Source organism: Mirounga leonina, unplaced genomic scaffold, assembly GCF_011800145.1.
Source record: "Mirounga leonina isolate KUSES-001 unplaced genomic scaffold, KU_Mleo_1.0 Mir_168, whole genome shotgun sequence".
In the NCBI taxonomy this organism is placed as follows: domain Eukaryota; kingdom Metazoa; phylum Chordata; class Mammalia; order Carnivora; family Phocidae; genus Mirounga; species Mirounga leonina.
This window is the reverse complement of record NW_023270426.1, coordinates 2,814,266-2,833,868: the sequence shown is the minus strand read 5'-3', so window position 1 is coordinate 2,833,868 and position 19,603 is coordinate 2,814,266. Positions and strand designations below refer to the sequence as shown.

General features: G+C 42.8%; 1 protein-coding gene and 1 pseudogene across 2 annotated transcripts in view; both read right to left on the bottom strand.

Moving 5' to 3' along the window:
* Positions 1–19,603, bottom strand: part of LVRN (laeverin) — an 87,618-nt gene that overhangs the window by 6,724 nt on the left and 61,291 nt on the right. The window contains exon 20 of one of the 2 annotated variants that reach the window (XM_035013950.1): positions 13,314–15,346. The exons of the other annotated variant lie outside the window; for it this stretch is intronic. Coding sequence (XP_034869841.1) covers positions 15,206–15,346 — 141 coding nt within the window. The 3' untranslated portion in view covers positions 13,314–15,205. Of the gene's footprint in view, positions 1–13,313; positions 15,347–19,603 lie in introns of those variants that run through there. 2 annotated transcript variants of the gene reach the window in all.
* LOC118017240 lies at positions 18,324–18,450 on the bottom strand (annotated as a pseudogene).

Below are 19,603 nucleotides of genomic sequence, written 5' to 3'. Positions count from 1 at the left end.
TTCTTCATAATCTGGATATCCTGAATTATACATTTTCCCTCTTCCCTGCAATTTTAAAGATTACAAAAACCAGAAATCTGTGTGTGTAGTCGGCCCCGTCAATGGAAAAGAGAAGAAAGGCGACTCTTTAAGGAGATCGGAAGATTAGGCCATTTTCAGCTGTAGGGGCCAAGGACAGGCTGCCCCCAAATGGGCCACTGGGTCATGAACATTATTTTGAGGTAAAAGCAATCAAAATCCAGCAGATTCAGGAAAAGCTCTTTACCTCCCCACTCAACTGCCTGTTTGTACTAGGAAAAGAGCTATTAACAGACACTCCCCTTTACCAAAGAAACATATGGACATAACCAGGCAACCCCTTTGTTTTCCAACGTCTCCTCTCACCTTCCTGCCAATGGTCTTCCTCCTCTTTGTATCCTCAGACCCCTGCCCCTCTCCTTAGCTCCTATAAGTGTCTTTTGCCCCATTCTCTTTGGAATTCCCATGTCCGTGTGGATTCCCTGTTCGTACACTATTACATTTGATTTTCTCCTGTTAATGTCTGTTTTCGATTTGATTCTAAGTCCAGCTAGAAGAATCTTGAAGGGCAGAGGATATTCTTCCTTCCCTGACACAGCATTGTCCTGATAAATACACTTCCAACCACTCATCCCACATTTTAAGTGTGGAGGTTCTTTTCTCCAGACCCCAAAGATTCTCTTATGCTCATTTCTTTGCTTCCATTTTTATTTCAGTCCATGCTGCAACAAAAGGACGCCAATTCTCTTCCACTCTTAACTATGACACATTAATACCACAATATATATTCAGAGCCAACATCTGGTGGCCAGCTTTAGCCTCGTCTCTCCCTACCAGCCTCAAACGGAATCAAGTTGTAAATGCACCCTTAGAAAAGGAGTGTCTTTGCAAGGACTGATCTCCTACCTCTGTCACTCCTTCCTAAGGACAGTTGCCTCGGCAAGCCCCGTGGCCAGTGGTAAAGAGAAAGTGCACATACCTTTCATTTGGATGAGTAAGAAGGAAGAAATACTGGAAACAAGAGAAACTGTACTTCCTTGTTTCCTTTGTTTTGCTGAGAAACTGTAGAGTCCTCTGGGGAGAAAGACACAAGGCCTCCAAGGCGTTCCTACAATTGAACGCTTTTTAAATAATGGCTGAGAGGAGGAGAGGTGGGAAGCTGGAGAGGTGGGGGGCTGTTTAGCCATGTCAACTCTCTCTTCCACCGAGAGCCTATTCTAAAATCATACGACTTCAGGGAATGATTGCATCCGCCATAAGCAGTGAATCTCGAGCTTTAGTTTTGACTCTACTTTTGAGTCTCATATGTTGACTTCAAATGTTCAACTAATATTAACACCAATTGCCCCCTGGCTATATTTATATTTCAGTGCAAATAACACACACACCCCCACATAGACACACACACACACACACAGTACATAGAGTATAGTTTATATTATTATATTATTATATAATTTATAATTATATTAATACTTTATCATTATAAATTATATATTGTTTCTATATTATCATATTTTTTATATTGTTTATATTATATAACATATATTATTTATATAATTTATATATAACATATTATATATGATTTATATATAACATTATATATAATTTATATAATACATAATTTATATCATATATAATTTATATAAGATATATTATTTATATTATATAATCTTCATGTAATATATTACATATTATCTATACATTCTTATTTATATAGTATATATATATCAAGTACATATATAGGTTCTTGAAAAGAACAAGGAGAGGAAAAAAAATCTTCACTTACAAGAGCCTGCAACCCATCTGGCAATGCTACAAAACCTTAAGGTTGTGCCAGGGTTAATTATCTTTGATTTAAACCTCACACCCATTAAGCAACTGCTATATTTTTGAGGTTACACACAGTAAATTTTGCGTATCAAAATTTAAAAATATATATATATTTAAGCTAAAATCCACTTAGGAAAAAACTGGGTTGTCCCAAGAGAAGACTAGATCATGTTTATAAGTTGTGCCTAAGATATATATATTAATCTCTAAATAACAGCCCCCTCACCTGCTGTGAGGGCTCAGGTATTACGCTGTGAGTCATTAACCACTTCACTGGCAGGTTCATACCCACCGCGTTCATTGGTGAATTAGAGGGTAGAAACCTCCATTTCGTGCCTAATCACTTTTGCTACAAAGAGCAAGGAGATGAAACAAAATCTTCAGTTAGAAGAGCTTGTAACCCATCCGGCAATGATACAATTCCTTGGCGTGGTGCCAGAATTAAGTATATTTCATCTGAACTTTATATCCGCTAAGCAACGGCTACATTTTTGAGATCGCACAGGAAATTTTGCATATAAAAAATGTGCCATCTTGCCATTTGAGGATTGCCAATCCCATCTTGCTAATTAAGGATTGAAAAACCTCAAAGGGGCTAAAAATCCTACCAGGCTTTTCCACAATCACACCTTACAGATATACATTCTTTGACCCACGTTTGGCTTTGTTCTTATACACCCGACAGGAAAAGGGACCCCTCCCTGATTTTACCACACAAGATGAACACAGAAAGAACAAACACATCAAGGGCCAGATGCCAAGACAGGAATCCTCTAAAAACCAGATGGAGGAAAGTCTTTTAAAGAATAAGGATTTTCATTAACCCAAAGTCCCAACTGAAAACTTAAAAAAAAAAAAAATTAAAGTGCTAAGAAAGAATAGTGAATCAGAGGATTGAAAATTATTGCTTCCTCTTATTTCTTCAATGTAAGAAGGAAAATAAATCATACAAAATAATTACCCTGTTTATTTCCAAGTTAATCCTACAAAATCTATTAGCTATTCAAACTAATGGTTTAACTGGCAACCCTTCAGAAGAACTTTACAACATGTTCTCAAAAAGATAAAAATTTAATCATGAAAGATGGAGTATTTTTTAAAGTTAATAATACCTCACAAATTTGCTACCCCCGAATTTATTGCATTTTTTTAAGTAGGCTCCACGCCCAGCATGGGGCTTAAACTCGTGACCCCAAGATCAAGAGTTGCATCTCCACAGACTGAACCAGCCAGGCACACCCCTTTATTGCAATTTCAACATGACTTCTGCTAAGAAGATATTATTTCTTTCTCTTTAGATGTCCTTAGGTTTTCTGGAGAATAAATTGAATGTAATTTAAAATTGGTTGCTTTTTCAAATGAAGGATTCACATACTAAAACATTCCTCAGTTCACTTACTAATTCCTGGAGAGTAAAAATCGTTATGTTTGTGAGTTGTATTAACTTATTTGATCAGTTTGTAGCTAGCTGTATATTAATGTACTTTATAAGTAACACAGCTCATAAGCTTATTTACTGTAGTATCGTTCATTATTGCAAAATATTGGAAAACCCATTTATAGGCAAGCGGTTGAATAAACCATGGTATTTCCATGTGCACCACAAGCATGTAATAAAAAGCATCTGTGAGAAAAGAGTAAGGAAGATCTCTACGCAGTGATAGGGAGTGATTTACAGACTATATTATTCAATGAAAATAACAGAGTACAACAGAGTATTTACGCTCCAGGTAAGAAAGTACACTACCCATGCTATCCCAGCATAGTGCACAAGCATATGAGACAATTTGTTACTTGTAGCCAAATAATTTCAATCAATTCAATATGACGCAGGGCGTGGCTTCTGAAATAATCAAAACGTCACCAGCTCTGAGAGTCATGAGAGGGGCTGCAGTAGGAAAGGCTCCAGCTTTATCTGGCTAAATGTGTTTGCCTCCTCAGCAGTTACTGAACAAGCTTTCATGGGTTTATTAACTGACTGATGAAAAATCCAATTGAGAATAATTCTTATTGTCTGGGTACCTATTGCGGCAAGTTCACTGTGGCTGCTGTTTGATTAAGGTGTGGTCCCACAATGAACCGGTAATGAGTTGTCCTTTTGGAAAGGCAGACTTCCTAGTGGGAATCACCCAGGAGGTCCAGTGAGTGCACGGAGCTGACAACCTGAGCCAGGAGCGGTGGCTCCATCTCTGGAGGTGTCCAGGGGGTATCCATCATTCACTCAGCATGCGTTCATTAAATACCTGTTGTGCACCAGGAACTGTGTGAGCGATAACAACACAATTAAGACATGGTGCCTCTCTAGAGAGCTCGTAAGTCTAGAAGCAGATATGTAATCAAATAAATACTACATGAGCATCACAATTGCTCAGGACTCTGCCGGGGCCAGGGGAGGGAGTGGAGAGACTGATGGCTTTCCCTGGGAAGGGAGGTATCAAGGAGGGCTCCCGGGAAGAGGTGGCAATTGAGTTAATCTTAAAAAATGAACATGAAAGGGGCGCCTGGGTGGCTCAGTCAGTTGGGCGCCTGGCTGCCTTCGGCTCAGGTCATGATCCAAGGGTCCTGGGATGGAGCCCCGAGTAGGGCTCTCTGCTCAGCGGGGAGCCTGCTTCTCTCTCTCCCTCTGCTGCTCCCCCTGCTCATGCTCTCTCTATCAAATAAATAAAATCTTTTGGAAAAAAAAAGAAAAAGATGAACAGGGAACACCAGGCAGAGAGGGAGTGGAAAGGGCATTCTAGGTGGATGGAGCTGTTCCGAGCAGGAGCTGAATGTAGCAGAAGTCTACATCTCTCGGAAGGGTCTCGTGGGAGGGGGAGCGCTTGTCCAGGCTATGATAAGCCTGAAACCACGAGCGACCTGCAGTAGCATCTGCCTATTTTTTTTTTAAAGATTTTATTTATTTATTTGAGAGAGAGAGAATGAGAGAGAGCTCATGAGAGGGGGGAGGGTCAGAGGGAGAAGCAGACTCCCTGCCGAGCAGGGAGCCCGATGCGGGACTCGATCCCAGGACCCTGGGATCATGACCTCAGCCGAAGGCAGACGCTTAACGACTGAGCCACCAAGGTGCCCCAAAATAGGCATCTTTGACCCAGCAATTACTCTGGGGAATTTTCTTTAAGGAAAGATCAAGCTCTTTGCAAAAATTTAGCATCTTGTATTAATCGCTGGATTATAGAGTGGCTAGGTTGAGAGAGTACAAATTTAACAACTTCAGGGGCGCCTGGGTGGCTCAGTCAGTTAAGCAACCGACTCTTGGTTTTGTTCTGCTCAGGTCGTGATCTCAGTGTCGTGAGATCAAGCCCTGTGCCGAGCCCTTCATCGGGCTCTGCACTCATTGAGATTCCCTCCACCTCCCCCTCCCTCTGCCTCTGCCTCTGCTCGCTCTCTTTCTAAAATAAATAAAATCTTTTTTAAAAATTTAACAACTTTGTTACCAAACAAAATTATGTAATACAAGGTAGCCATTAAAATGATACAGTGGAAATGTATTTGTTGGCAGGAAGAAAGACACACTGTGATTGTTAAGAAAGCACATTTCACATTAGAATCTAGAGGGTATTTCTTTTTTCCTAGAAACAATTTTGGTAAATCACATTTTTCTAGGAGCTTAACCATTTCTTCCAAGTTTTCAAAGTTATTGACATAAATTTGTTCAAAACATCATTATGTTTTCTTTTATGTCAGAAATATCTGTGGTTGTCTCCCTTTTTATTCCTAATGTTATGTGTGCTTTCTCTCTTAGACATTTCTCATCCCGTCAAGGAATAGCTTTCTTTTTTCTTTCTTTCTCTCTTTCCTTTTTTTCTTCTTCCTTTCTTCCTTCCCTCCTTCCTTCTTTTCTTTCTAAATTCGTTTGTCCCTTCCTTTCTTCTTTCTTTTCGTTCATTCATTCATTTCATTCTTATATTTTTGTTTCTATTTCATGCGTTCTATTTTGGGTATGTTTTGTGTTATTCTTCTATTGTCTTAAGATGTATGCTTAGCTCATTAGTTTTCATTCCTTTTTTTTTTTTTTGTCTAATATAAGCATTTGTAGATATAAATCTTGTTAGGTCTACTTCTGCCAGCTTGATCTATTTCTTACCTTCTTCTCTCCTTTTATCATATTTCTTTTGAGTCCTATGTGTAATTTGATCTCTTTTCTCAAAGAAGAAATGTTTGCTAAATTTTTTAATCCATGCTGAAGTTTTTTCATATTTTCTTCTGCTTATGGTATACTTCTTCTCCCATGTGTTCTTTATCAGTTATCCTCCAATGTTTCTGTGGAGGTTCCATGCTGATCTTTTCTGATTATCTGGAGTCTTTGTGTGGCTGCCATACTTTCTGAGAGAGCTATTTGATGAAGGATAATAGGAAGAGGGACTGAGGGACTGAGGAGATGAACCCGGGGTGGGGGGTTGAGGGGGGAGCAGAATAGGGAGAGGTGTGCTGACTTGGAAATTTTCCCACCAACCCCCTGCTCTGGGCATAAGGCTCTGTATGTGCTCCTGGCTTACAATTAAGTTTGGAATGCCCCTGGTCCTGTCCTGATCAAGGTTGGCGTGTGCAGGGCTGACTGCCATCCACCCTGTTTGTACTTCCCTACCATTCCAGTAGCAAAGTAGCTTGTCTGTTCATGTACCCATTCTGTTCCATTTTCTCTGTCACTGCATGATGTCTCTCAGGCCACAGGGACGCTCAGGAAGCCCATCTGAGGTTTGCAATCCCAAGGGTTTCCAGTTTCCCTCAGGGTGCTCTAGGCAATATGGAAGACTGTGTATTGTGAATGATCCACAGAACCATATGTTTGCTCTCTGATGTCTTTCACAACTGGGTCCAAATTTGCCTTATTTAGCAGTAATTATTTATGGATTGTGGTTTTCTGATTGTGCTCTGTTTTCTAGGTGCACAGAATAATGGATCTTCATCTCTGTTTAATACCCCCCATATCTACCAGGCCAGCTTCAGACTCAAACTTGGTTTCTCTGCCTTTGGTCCTTTACATCTCCACATAGCATGGCCATAGTCACATCCTCCTAACATGGGTCCCATTGTGTCACTTTCCTCTTTTAACACCTTGGTGATGCTTTGTGATCCTCAGTATGTATTTCAGGCCTTCTATGATGTGATCTAAGTCTCCTTTCCTTCCATCAATCTGACTCCCATTAGCCATTCCTAAATGCCAGGAAGGGCCCCATCTCCAGGACCCACTTACGGTTTTCTCACAGTCCCATTGCTCGATTAGGATAAGCACCCCTGCTTCTGTGTTTCCAAGCTTATATTTCTAGTTAGTTCTATACACACGTCTGTCTCCTCCTGGATCTATAAGGCCTCTCTGTTCTACGATACGTATCTCAGCAACTAGCACACTGGGGCTCAAGACATACCCACTAACAGAAAAGCGTAATGCCACATTTACCACTGGAAATAATAATTTGGGGATCTGTTTCCTGTGATTCTGAGCAATATTAAGCACTTTTCCAGGATCTCATCCACTCCCCTAACCCTACCTGTATTCCACCTTGCCTGGTTAAATTGGAACATAAGATTCCTGCCTTGCATAGGAAAAGTGAATCACCCAATAGTCCCTCCCCATGAGTCTTAGACACGCAATGTGTCCTCTCCTTTTACTACTGCCACAGCCTAAACCAGTATAGCGTTGATCTCAAATTTGTGTTAAAAAAACAAAAACAAAACACAAGCCCAAACCAAAAGACAACAGATTCTTGTGTGTGTTTGTGTATAAGGAAATGTCATTAAGAACAGTAGGTATCTCTGGTGTTTTGTCTTACCCTTTATTATTCCCTACACTGGACCATTTCCTAGGATAAACATATATTTTACAATTTTTAAAAGTAGTAATACGTATTTTAAAAGGTCTCAGAATAAACGCAGTTCCTATAGTAGGTGCAAAATAAATATGTCCAGCAGATGGCGCAAAACCTTAATCCACAATGAAAACATCTTTACCACTTCAAGAATGCCATTGTGGAGGGCCTATTTCTTAGTGACCAAGGATCAGTCAAAGTGGATACTGGCTCCAGAATTTTCATGTCCATTAAATATAATTTGTTTGATCTCTTCTGCAGCTATAGGTGAATCATTTCATAGGTAAGTGAGGGGCATCTGAGAAGAGAATGTGTGGGACCTACGGAGTCTGCAGAGCAAGACCATGGGTGTAGAAGATCCTTGAGGAACGAACAAGTGAGATGTCAGTGTGATGTCTCACCTGGAAAGGGCTTTGGAGATCATGTAGCCCATCAGTTCTCAAACATCGTTTTGAGATTTTTCTCTCAATCAACCCCAACATGTGAAACCAACAAAACTGAAGCTATCTTAATGAAAGGGAGTTTGGGGACAAGAGCCATGCTGAGCCTTCCTTTGCCTGAGTCCTCCCATCCCCCACCTACACCCCCATCCCTACCCCTGTTAGTGGCTGACATAATCAAGAATTGGCTATATTTCATCAACAGCTACAGAATCCATAAAATACTTTCAAGAAGCCCAGAGAAAATCACTAATGCAGGGCCATACTTTCAAGTTACTAGTGAGAAAAAGGAATGCTCAGAGGAGACGACTTTCCAACTAGAATTGGTTAAAATAGGAGTGCCTGGGTGGCTCAGTTGCTTAAGCGTCTGCCTTCAGCTCAGGTCATGATCCCAAGGGTTCTGGGATTGAGTCCTGAATTGGGCTCCTTGCTCAGTGGGGAGTCTGCTTCTCCCTCCCCCCACCACTCCTGCATGTGCTCTCTCTCTCTTTCAAAAAATCAAATAAAATCCTAAAAAAATATATATACAATTCTTGATCTCAGCTCAGGTCTTGATCTCAGGGTCGTGAGTTTGAGCCCTGCCTTGGGCTCTGCACTCGGTGCGGAGCCTACTGGAAGAAAGAAAGAAAAAGAAAGAAAGGAAGGAAGGAAGGAAGGAAGGAAAAAGAAAGAAAGAAAGAAAGAAAGAAAGAAAGAAAGAAAGAAAGAAAGAAAGAAAGAAAGAAAGAAAGAGAAAAAATATACACAAAGAAAAAAATCATTAATTGCTTTAGAAGGAAAAAATCAATAAGGACACTCAAATAGCATCAGCAAATTAAGCACTAATATTTTGCACAAATTTAACATCTGCATTTAGAATTCATTTTAAATTAACTTTCTGATATTTTAAACTTTGGATTCACTTAAATCCTTTCTATGGCTGCACATGGTTTATGAAAACCACAGGAACAGAGCATTTTAGCTAAAGCTAGCTTTCATGAGTAATATGAGCATATTCGTGAGTTATATTTATATCAGTAAAGTTTATTTCTATCAATAAAGTATCCTTAGGCTATACTTCCTGTATAATCTATAATTTCTTTAAAATTTTATTTATTTAAGTAATCTCTACGCCCAACATGGGGCTCGAACTCACAACCCCAGGATCAAGAGTCGCACGCTCTTCTGACTGAGCCAGCCCGGCACCTCTATAATCTGTAATTTTTAAATGCAATTGTAAGCCAAAGCAAATAATGATTTGATATCATGAAGCTAGTAATTTTAGAATTTTGACCATTCCCTAAAAGTCTATGTTAATAGTGTTTGCGAAGTAGACTCAACAACCTATTTAAATGCACTTACCTTAAGCTTCTTTTCAATACAAGTCCAAATTTAACTTTCTTACTCAAATCATTCTTAGGAAGTATTTTTTGTTTTGTTTTGTTTTGTTTTAAATGGCCATGTCTGCATGAAGCATTGCCTGTTTTTCCAAGAGCTGCTTACCTGACACCCTATTATAGTTCTGGTCCACAGTAGGTGTGTGTGGATTAAAAGCTTTCAAATGAGGCTTGTTGACTTATAATAGTATCTTAACCGTGTCCTAAATTAAAAGGTAAAAGAAAATTCCAAAGTAAATGAGGGTTGGCAGTAAACAGAGTGGGTTTTAAGTTCTGGCTCCTGCCTCTGCTAGTGCTGTGGCCTTAAGCCTTCCTTCCCCCATGTGTTAAAATCTGAACAATTCGGCAGACAAGATGTTGGCAGAAGAAAAAGGATACATTCATAGACTACATAGTCAAAAGAATATATTCTCAAATGTAATTTTATAAATACATTCTTCTTATAAATAAGAAGATGCAAAAAAAAAAAATCTGAACAATTCCACCGACTTGAGTGGGTTACTAAGCTACCATCTGTCGGTTGCCAATTCACCTTGTTTCTCACTGTGTGAGGTTAGGACCGGACTCTGCAGTCTTTGCCAGCTCTGCCAGCAGGGGGCGCCGAGGGTCGCGGGAAGGCTGCAGTGGGGACCAGGGGCTTGCCTCCTCCTCTCTGCTTCCTGCTCTACCAGCATCACCCTGGCAATGACTCTTCCTCGGGTTGGTGGCTGTTGGATTCCAGTTCTTGGGATATTCCCCCTGGTGTCCTAGACCCAGCCTGGCGTGTCCCCTGAGAATACCAGCACCTGCTGGCCGGGGCCCCCTCCTCCAGGTCTGGGTCCCCGCTCTGCAGGCCCTTTCTCTGAGCTTCAGAGGCAGCACCACCTGCCTCCAGGTTCTACATAACCTCGCCTCCTCCCTTTGTTGTCCCTGCCCCAGGAGTGCTAGCTATGCGTTGCCGTTTGTTTGTTTTTTTCTTGGTCTTATCTTACTGTTTCTCTGTACCTGTTCAGCTCCTTATATGCCAATTTTAAAAAATAATATGTTCTTTCAGTCCAAAAAAAGCAGAGCTTGTTTCTGTTTTCCAGAATGAACCTGACTGTTGGCAGCAGGCTCGCAGGAAATAGACTCTCAAGGTGGCCTTGGACGCAGCGCTGACAGCACCATTAATCAGGTTAATTACAATGAGGTACCTACTGAATGAAGGTGCCTTCAGGGACCCAAGCTCTGCTGTGTTTGACCACTGTCACTGGAAGGATGTGGGGTGGCTGGCTACTTCTGAGAGCGCTGGAAGCCTACAGGAAGAAAATGACCAGCTCGAGTCGTAGTCAGAGAACCAGAGAACTTCGAAGGCACGTCTATATTTTTTTTTTTTTAAGATTTTACCCATTTATTAGAGAGTGAGAGAGAAAGCACAGGCAGGGGGAACAGCAGAGGGAGAGGGAGAAGCAGGCTCCCCGCTGAGCAGGGAGCCCGATGTGGGGCTCCATCCCAGGACCCTGGGATCACGACCTGAGCGAGCGGAAGGCAGACGCGTAACCTACTGAATCACCCAGGCGCCCCAGTCCCTCTGGTTTAAGATGGAAAATATTGGCTGAAACAAGACATTAAGTCTTTTGGGACAACTTATGTTTTCTGTTTGTGCTTATTGAAATGTTTAACAGATAAACTTTAAGACTTGGCTGTTACCAAGTTTGAATGAAAAAAATGGTTTGAAAGAAAATAATTCTTGTAATTATTTTTAAATTTAGCTTATTTAATCACACATTTGTAGAAAAGCTGAAATGACAAGAAAAATATTTTTTCCTGAATCCTTAAGAAGTAAGTTCACCACTTGATGTGTATTAATTTTCCCAATTTAACCTACCTGTCAAAGTGGGAAAATTAACATTGATACATTTCTAGTATCTAACCCTCAGACTTCATTCCAATGTTTCCAGTTGTCCCAATAATGTTCTTTATAGCGAAAGGATTCAGTTCTGAATTACGTGTTACACTTTGTTGTCCTGTGTCTTTAACTTCCTTCAGTCTAAGATGGTCCTCTATCTTTTCTTTACTTCCATGACCTTGAGGCTTTCGAAGACTAGTTTGTGGCCTGTCCCTTAGTTCGGGTTTGTCCGCTATTTCCTCATGATTAGATTCATGTGATGTCGATTTGGCAAGGATCAGGATTTGACATGTCCCCATCATTCCTTGAGCATGTCCTTGTCTTTCAGTACAAAAAGATGTTCCATCTCCAATTGTCCCTTTCCTGTCAAAGCCCTGAGATCAGCCATTTCTCTGAGGAGCCCTGGTTCATACAGCAGACCATGGAGAAGCCAACATCTGGGCTGTGCTCACTGTTAGTAGGATGTTGCTGTGCGCAGGCCCCCTTAGTTGAGAAGGTAGGGTTGATGTTGACATGTATATCTATATCCATATCTGTATCTATATATCTGTATCTCTTCACATAGGAAGTATGACATGTCTACACATATTTACATCTCTGTGTATGACTCTATCATACTATGAGGACTATTCACATCGGTACCTCCGTTTCCAATCCAATGACCAAAGGTTCATTCCAGATCTCTCTTTTTGAATTTTTGCTATGCTCTTCTCCAGCGGTGAGAAACCTGGGTCCTACTATCATTCGCGTATTTTTGTATTTGATTCATTCGCCTGTGGTAACCAAGCTCCTATTGCTGCTCTCGCCCACCCCATGTGATGCCCTCCTCACCATCCTCAGGCTCTGATACCTCATGCTGGGTCACTGCCCTGGCCTGGGGGAGTCCTCTTCACCCCACTAGGACTTGAACTCCCCATTCTTACCTTGTTTGGGCTCTGACTCTCCATGTCATAAGCCCCTCCCTGCACTGTGGGGTTATCCTACTCACTTCCTTGGGCTCTGCCATCTTGCACCAAGCTGCTTCCCATGGTGTAGACTCCCCCTTTGCTCACCCAAGCTCTTCCACCCACTTCAGGTCTCCACAGCTCCCCCTTGGCTCCCCGTGGTGGAGAGGCTTGCCTTGCTCTCACCTTAAGGACCAACCTGCTTATGAAAGGAGGAGAAGAGGAAAAGCCCAACCAATTCCTAGATATGTGTGTTGTAGAGAATATCTTCGCTGAATGTTGCCGGATTCCAGAGAAGAGCTGGCTGGTCTCGAATGCTGATTCCTGATTCTCTGTGTGGGGGAGGCAGTTCTATTTACTCCCAAATCCCACATAAGGCTTTGCTTTGGACATATTAATCCTGCTAGAGTTTGGATGGAAACAAAATAACATCTGTCGGAGCAAAGAGGAAAAGTAATCAAGAAGACTTCCCTCTTCAATCTCATCTCTTTTTCCTTCTTCCCTCATTCCTCAGAATAAATTGCTGGGCAGCTTGACCCCAGAACTCTAAATTACATACGATCTCATGTCTTCAAGACCAAAGCATTTGTTCTCTCACTTAGACTCAGTGAGGACAAGTCACTGAGTGGGTTTGAACAGGAAAAAGGCAGAAGACTGTGAGGGAAAACTTTTCATTTCTAATTACTGAAAGACGCATGACCACGTGGTCCACCTTGTTAACTTTTTTCTAGGGTGAACGGCATAAGTCAGACTGGGTACACTGGATGGGTCAGAGAAATTGTTTTATGGTTGGGGTGCTAATAGATAGGCTGGTTCATCGGTTAATAAAGTTTTTACACCATTTACACAAATCTGCCTCAGTTTCGCTCCCTGACTTATGGCGATCACCGTAATCAAGCAATAATTACTCCATTTTATCCTAAGTATAAGTATGATATAATAAAAAGTAATGCCTATCTGGGATCACCGGCTTCCTCCGTGTAAGAAAAAAAATGTACATTATTCGAAGTTCTTTTTCCTACTTAGAGGAAGGACTCTTAACCAAGTATTTGGGCATTTGATAAACACTTTCAGTGCTGTTTAATGACCACAGAAGCTAAGATGTAACCAGATTTTGATTTTCAACAGATGGCCTGGAGAGCCACGCCTAGGTGCTCCTCTGGTGGAATCACGCAGTGTTGGCGTCACCCACACCGGGGGACCAGGGTCAGAGCCTCCGAGGGCACAGCAGGGTGGCAAGACTGAGGAAGGGGGACGCAGACAGCCAGGCAGGAGGCAGGCAGAGGTTACTGGAAAAGAAGAAGGGAGCCCAAGGGAGACAGGAGGGAGAGGAAGAGGAGCAAGAGAAAAGCAAGAGAGAAGACGTGTGGCATGGTTATCGGAAGCTGAGACTGTGATCAAAGGAATGATAGGAAATAGAGAATGTTCTAGAAGACACCGGAAAATACCTCACACGGAAGAGTTTGAACACATGGTAATATTTTATTGCTTAAGTTGTACATTTCTAAATTTAAAGAAAAAGCTCTCTGACCTATGACCCATGGTCAAAGTCTGAGGAGGCAGCGCTTTGGTTGGTTTTGGGGCCATGTCCCATGGCCTCCTGCTCGCTCAGGGAGCATCTTCTTGTGAAGCGAATACAAAAGCCAACTCTGGTTTTTTGCATATTAATTTGTGGCTGCATTGACTTACACAAGAGAGAGGGGGAGAAAACCCTAGATCACATGGCCTTGAGCTCACACGACGTGTTTAAAGTCTTCCTTAACCTTTACATCCCTCTGAGGTAGATCGGAGAGCTGTAGTTTTAGCCCCTTTCTACAAAAACAAAATCACGATGGAAACACAGAATTAAATCAAACACACACAAAATCTAGAGTGGGATGCTTTGCCTTAGCCATCCCGATTTAATCCGGGGTAACAGAACTAAGCCAATTCCCGACGTTGTAACTGATGAATGCGTTTCAAGGTGTCCCCACTTATAAGCAGGTTCTATTTGGTCAAATGAAACCACGTTTCCGACTTAGTCCCCTGAGTGCAGAGCTGTAAAGAGTCTGCTGTGGTTAGCCTTTTCGTTCTCTTTCTCTTTATTTGACCACTTCCCTTTGTGCTGCAGATCAGTCCCTTATGGCTACTGTCTGTCGACATCCTTATTTTTGCTCATAAACTTGGGCTGAGTGAGTGTCTGGCCCACAGGTGGGGATGCAGTCTCTGGCTTCAGGAAGATTCCTTCCTGTCCTCTGGCCTCCACAATCTGAAGGGCATGTCACGGATCCTGCGATCCTGGCTCTTTTTGTGACGCCCTAAACTTCAGTGGCCTGTAATGTGTGGCACAATGTGACAGGCCCTGTGGGAAGAGAGAAATGGACAGAAGACCCATGTCTGGCCCTTCAGGCACTTCACATGGCTCCTAGAATGATCTGTTCCTTCTTTTTAAAATGTTGTTTCCTTGGCTTCTCTAGGTCCTAGTGAGCATTATTTTTCTGGTTTCTCTTTCTTTACACTGTTGTGTTATTTGCTCATGATGCTTTTAAATATTGAACTACATAAAATCCAGAGTTATCGCAGTCTGTGTTTTCCCTCAGAGAAGAATGTGCTCAGTTGGCCAATGATCCAATATTCCACTGGCTTTCACAACAGAATAAGCAAGGCTTTCGAAGGTTAATTTGTTTTTACAAGGCACCCCGAGTAAATTCTGTGGCTTCATGGCCCAACAGGAAAGCGAAATCTTCCCCTGGGTTGGCAACATCCTGGGGAATCACTAGCCTCGGGGCCAAACAGGACAGCCCAGGAAGAACAGGAAGGACCCTGAGGAGCAAATGTGACTGACATACAAATAACAACACATGTGGTTTTGCAGACTCACGAGGCCCTGGGAGACAAAAGTGTGAGTGAAATCCATTCTAGCAGCCAGGAGGGGTGCTGGTTACGTGTTCCTCCATAGCCATGCCGCCATCCTCGCGTTGCGTGTTTTGTTTTCCAGATTTTTCTTCTTTATTGTCTGTAATTTGGCGTGGACTGTGAGCCTCTGCTGCTCTTCCAACATGTTGCCAAAAAACTGCTGCAGCTGCAAGCACCAAGGGAGGATGGGTCGTGAGACAGAATAAGGCAACGTTCATGTGGAGGAGCAAATGGATTTTGCAAATGGAGCGCACATGGCGGCCAGAGTGGGTAGGAAGGTGCGCTCGCGCAGACTGTGTGTTCCTGGGGAGACCCTGCTTGAGAACAGGTGATGAAGACTACACCTACCCTGAAGAATTAGGTGTAGACCAGAAGTCCCGTGAAGGGGGAGCTTCATCTATTTGATTCCCTGCTCTATGCCCCAGAGCACAGGGCAGGTGCTCAGTAACGACTCACCGAACGCATACTGGATATTACACCAGATGTGTGGACAGACACACAGGGAGAACTTCTCTTATCTCAGAAGAAACGCTGCAACTCCCAAGGCTCAAAACTGGCCCCTAACATCTGGACCCTTACAAGTGTTATCCTTTATTTAAGAATATTTAGAGGGGCGCCTGGGTGGCTCAGTTGGTTAAGCGACTGCCTTCGGCTCGGGTCATGATCCTGGAGTCCCGGGATCGAGTCCCGCATCGGGCTCCCTGCTCAGCAGGGAGTCTGCTTCTCCCTCTGACCCTCCTCCCTCTCATGCTCTCTGTCTCTCATTCTCTCTCTCAAATAAATAAATAAAAATCTTTTAAAATGAGTTTGGTTGGGCGCCTGGGTGGCTCAGTTGGTTGAGCGACTGCCTTCGGCTCAGGTCATGATCCTGGAGTCCCTGGATCGAGTCCCGCATCGGGCTCCCTGCTCAGCAGGGAGTCTGCTTCTCCCTCTGACCCTCCTCCCTCTCATGCTCTCTGTCTCTCATTCTCTCTCTCAAATAAATAAATAAAAATCTTTTAAAATGAGTTTGGTTGGGCGCCTGGGTGGCTCAGTTGGTTGAGCGACTGCCTTCGGCTCAGGTCATGATCCCGGAGTCCCTGGATCGAGTCCCGCATCGGGCTCCCTGCTCGGCAGGGTGTCTGCTTCTCCCTCTGACCCTCCCCCCTCTCATGTGCTCTCTGTCTCTCTCATTCTCTCTGTCTCAAATAGTAGGCTTATCCCCTGACTAGATTCCTTCACTGAGTCAGCTCAAGCCTTTAGCTATGGGAACATCTGCCGCAATATTATGTCTAAACCAGACCCCAGTGAACTAATAAGTCATATTCCAAAAAGTCTATTTCTGTGTCACTGGATTAGAACTTATTTCTTCTTCCAGATTTTTATTTCAATTCTAGTTAGTCACCACATAGTGTAATACTGGTTTCGGGAGCAGAATTTAGTGATTCATCACCTACATACAGCACCCGGTGCTCCTCATAACAAGTGTCCTCCTTAATGTCCATCCCCCATCTCGCGCATCCCCCACCCACCCACCTCCTTCCATCAACCCTGTTTGTTCTCTATCGTTAAGAGTCTCTCATGGTTTACTTCCCTCTCTCTTTTTTTTTCCCTTGCCGTATGTTCATCTGTTTTCTTCCTTAAATCCCACATATGAGTGAAATCATATGATATTTGTCCTTCTCTGACTTATTTTGCTTAGCCTAACACCCTCTAGCTCCAACCATATTGTTGCATGTTCATTCTTTTTGATGGCTGAGTTATATTCCATTGTGTATCTATAGAGACCACGTCTTCTTTATCCATTCATCGGTCGATGGACATTTGGGCTCTTTCCATAGTTTGGCTTTTGTTGATAATGCCACTATAAACAGCGGAGTGCGTGTACCCCTTAGAATCTGTATTTTTGTATCCTTTGGGTAAACACCTAGTGGTGCAATCGGTGGATTATAGGGTAGTTCTATATTTAACTTTTTGAGGAACCTCCATACTGTTTCCCTGGATTTGAATTTGGAACATTTGAGATGACAACGTATCTATGGCGGCTCACAAAATGTCACTTACACCTAATGTACTTGAAATTTCGAGTGATGGGGCCATCCAGCCTAATTACCATGTAAAAGAAAAGTAAGTTTCTTTTTATTTTAAGGTTTTATTTATTTGAGAGAGAGTAAGATCATGAGCTGGGGTGGGGGAAGGGTAGAGGAGAAGCAGACTCCCCGCTGAGCAGGGAGCCCAATGTGGGGCTCCATCCCAGGACCCTGGGGTCATGACCTGAGCCGAAGGCAGACGCTTCACCGACGGAGCCACCCAGGTGCCCAAAAAGTAAGTTTTGAGCAAAACGTAGGCTAAGGAACCACGAACAAAACTCCTGCCCTCTCCCACAGCTGCCCAGAACCCAGTACCACATGCAGTGTGTGGGAGGCGAGTAGGGGTCTGTGGGATTGTCGGTGGGGCTCCATGCATGCTGGGAGCGTGAGGCCAGGCTCCCGCTGGGTGCCATACGAAGACCAGACCATATTTTCAGTATGATCCCGTGAACAGAGAGATGACAGCAGGACTACAATCCATAAATGATTACTACATTTTTGACAAGGACATTCACAGTAGCTAATTGTTTTCAAAATGGCAAAAATTTCACCACAGCTGAAAGTATTTTTGTTGTTTTTTTTTTTAAAAAACAAACTGTCAGTGACTCTAGAGTTTTGAAACTCCGAGGACTGCTAAATTTATGGGCACTTCATTCATTCATGAAACGGCAAATAAAACTTCCCTGGGTTCTCTAGACACAAAGAAGAACGGAGGCCCTTCGTTGCCAACACAAACTCGGCCTTCATTCTGGAGCCTTCCTTCCAGCATGTCTGGGTGCCCCTCCCTCTCCTGTCCAGGGAACCCGTGATAAGTCAGGTCCTGGCAGCTCAGCCTCAGGCAGGCCAAAACTCACACATAGAGAAGTCCTTCAGGAATTCGTGATTCTTCCTCTCTCATAATAACAACTACATAGCTGACTGCTTCTCTCTCTCTCTCTCTTACTCTCTCTTTTGGCTCACAATCAAACTTCAGGCCTTTATGACCTATATATTTATTGGTTTATTTGCTGGGGCAGGGGAGCTGATTTTCCTTCCTTCTTTTTTTTTTTTTCTTTAAACCAGGTCGATGTGTGGAGTGGATGGAGCTTCCTGCTCCATAAATCCCCTTAATATCTTATCCTTGGATAGAGGATGTTATGAGATATTAACCTGTTAAGAACAGACACTACCCTTGATCTCAGCCAAAAGACCAAGAAGTGATTGCTTTTCCTTCCTTATTTATACAGGCCCTTTCTGTTCATACTAATATAGTTCTGGGCCACAGTGTTTAATTTGTGCTCAGGCATTTTTTTCAAAAAATATTTACTGAACTCAATTGAGATGAAATTGATGGACAAGAAACCGTATTCACTTGAAGTGTGACAAGTGAGTGAGTGCTGCTCATTTTATATGCCCGTAAAACACAGAGCTAGGATCTAGCTACAGTAAAGTACATTTCCATCGCCCACATATTCCTTCAGGCGCTCTGCAATGGAGCTCTCCCTCCATCCCAGGCAACCACTGATCTGCCTTTTGTCACGAGAGATTATATTTGCATTTCCCGGAATGTGTCTGGTTTTTTTTGTCTCTAACTCAGCATAATCATCTTGAGATGTATCCATGTTGTTACACAAACTTATTCTTTTTTTTTTTTAATTGCAGGATAGTATTCCCTGGTGTGGATATATTACATTTTCCCTATCTAGTCACCTACTGATGGATGTGTGGATGGTTTCCAGTTCTTGGCTAACGTGAATAATGCTGCCATGAACATTTATGTAACAAGTCTTTGTGTGGATATGGGTTTTAATTCCTCCTGAGTAAAAACCTAAGAATGGAACTGTAGGTCACACGTGTCTAAGTAACATTTTAAAAGACCGCCTGTTTTCCAGAGGAGTTGTACATGTTACCTTCTCGCTGGTAGAAAAAGAGAGTTCCAGTTGCCTTACCTCTTTGCCGGTGTTTGGTATCGTAAATCTTTCTAGTTTTACCTATGCTCTAGGTGTGTAGAGGTTGTATTTATATATTACCCTTGTTTTGGTGTGTGTGTGGGGTGGGGGGGTGTGTTTGATAGACATTTGCTTTGGCCCCTTAGATTACTTTCTGGATGCAGGATCCCCTTTTCTCTCCAGAACGACTCCTCCCCTATCCCGGTGCCTGTGGTTTGGGTGGGGCTGGCTCAAATGCCGGCACATGACCCAGGCTGAGTCACTGGGGTATTTCACGCACACCCCACCCCCACCCCCGACACACACACCGGTCCACAGTCACTGGGGCATGTGGACCCAGGTGGGACCAACCAGAGTCCTTCCGTGGAGCTGGAACTTGAAGTTGGGTGAGCAAGGACTCCTCCTCCTCCAACTGAGAGGGCTACG